Here is a 1,815-nt window from a genome sequence, read left to right as displayed (position 1 = left end):
GCCTCCTGAGCTCCAGATTTCTCAGTCTAGAGAAGGGCAATTCAGCCACCAGCTTCAGCAAATCTGAACCCTGAGGACCACAGGCCTCAGGCACATGCCTTCTCTCTTCAGGTTTAGGCTCTGTGCCTCATGTTCACATGACAGGACCCAAGGAAAGTGGAATCCAAGTGCTGTGCTCCTCAAGTGGCTGGTTCCCAAAACCCAAGGTGCAGTGGACAGATACCGCAGGAATGAAGCTACCATCCCTCCCTGAGTCTCACACCCAGAACAAGGATGGGCTCTTTCATGTGGATTCATCCCTTGTGGTCATGGACAGCTCCCTGGGAAATGTGACCTGCTCCATCCAAAATCCCCTCTCTGGCCAAGAGAAAACGTCCACCATCTTCCTCCCAGGTCAGTGAGGCCCAAACCCGAGGGGCACTGGAAAAGCAGGGAGAGGGAATGAGGGCTGAAGGAAGCCTTGGAGAGGGGGCACAGCTTCCTCCATGCCAGTGTCTGATTGTGTCTACATATGCCTTTGTCAGAGCCCTTTTTCCCCAAGGCATCTGTGTGGAAGTCAGCACTGGCTGGGACACTCCCAGTTCTGGGGCTCCTACTCATAGGGATCAGCTACATTGGCTGGAGAGAACATCAAGCCAAGGAGAAAGAAAAAAAGAAAATGGAAATAGAAGCCCACGAAAGAGTTCAGATGACTAATGAAAAGGAAAGTGTACTTAAAACCAAAGGTAAATCTAGCAATAGTGCAAATGAGAGTTTCATGGAAGAGCTGAGGTATAGGAATCCAAAATGGCAAAGGACGTCAAGGGAGACACAGGGCACCATGCACGTGCAGAGTGGTGAGTCTTGAGCAGAGGAAAACACCGCAGGGGAAATGAGGTCAGTGAGCAGTGGGCATCAGGCCTTTCCAGTGCAGCTCCTCTAATAACACAAGGAATACACTTCTGAAGCACCCAAGAAATGTTAAACTCCCATGAAACACAGAATCCATGCCCTGTAATTGTTCTTAGCACTTGTCAATTTAGTTGGACACACATTCTTGCTAAACTCTCATTTAAATTATGTGATCCTCAATAGAGGGCCAAACCTAATTCATTTAGCTATTCCCAAACTCAGGAGCAGCTAAAACCCAATTTGACATATTTTTTATCTTATTTCAGAGGAACTCAAGGCAGACCTTGGTAAGTCTTGTTTCTTCTCATTCCTTCTGCAGTTTATCTTTTTCACACTTGTTCTGGACTTCTCATTGAATGTCGTTTCTTTCAGAACAGCGGAAGGCGTTATACAATAAAGGTAAGAGATTCTGCAATCCACTTGACGTCCCAATGCCCAACACTTCCTTAGCTTCCTCTCCTTGGGGAAAAAGACTATAGGAGATGTAATGAAGACTGGTGGAAGAAAAAGGAAAGAAGAGAGATGTGAAGCGTTACATTATGTCCAATCTTGTCTTACCTAGACTCTTTTCCTGTTTTAGATTGGAAGAAAGCCCTACTATATCCTGGTAAGTGAACTGCCAGCTTGAATTTTACCAAGTGTCTCTGATTATGAGCCTAGAAAGCAAACACATAAAGACACACACACACACAAGCACACACACACACATGCACACACACACACATGCACGCAGGCACACACAGCATTGATATCAGTGTGTGATACACAGTTCAAAAAACGTTTTCTTAATCCGGGTGTGGTGGCGCACGCCTGTAATCCCAGCACTCGGGAGGCTGGGGCAGGAGTTCGAGACCAGCCTGGGCTACATAGTGAGTTCCAGGTCAGTCTCAACTACATAGTGAGACCCTGTCTCAAAAACCAAAA

The 1,815-nt window shown here is 46.7% G+C and overlaps 1 protein-coding gene across 1 annotated transcript in view; it reads left to right on the top strand.

Annotated features, from left to right (window-relative positions):
* The window catches only part of LOC104852358 (butyrophilin-like protein 1), a 7,241-nt gene that overhangs the window by 1,465 nt on the left and 3,961 nt on the right, over positions 1-1,815 (top strand). Inside the window, exons 2-6 of the mRNA XM_010609943.1 lie at positions 112-393; positions 525-725; positions 1,158-1,178; positions 1,264-1,290; positions 1,472-1,498. Of these exons, the coding sequence (XP_010608245.1) occupies positions 112-393; positions 525-725; positions 1,158-1,178; positions 1,264-1,290; positions 1,472-1,498 (558 nt within the window). The remainder of the gene's footprint in view (positions 1-111; positions 394-524; positions 726-1,157; positions 1,179-1,263; positions 1,291-1,471; positions 1,499-1,815) is intronic.

The sequence above is a fragment of the Fukomys damarensis genome, unplaced genomic scaffold (genome assembly GCF_012274545.1).
Source record: "Fukomys damarensis isolate Sample0158 unplaced genomic scaffold, DMR_v1.0_HiC HiC_scaffold_20, whole genome shotgun sequence".
Classification (NCBI taxonomy): Eukaryota; Metazoa; Chordata; class Mammalia; order Rodentia; family Bathyergidae; genus Fukomys; species Fukomys damarensis.
The sequence above is the reverse complement of the archived record's forward strand: the minus strand, read 5'-3'. Positions and strand labels throughout refer to the sequence as shown.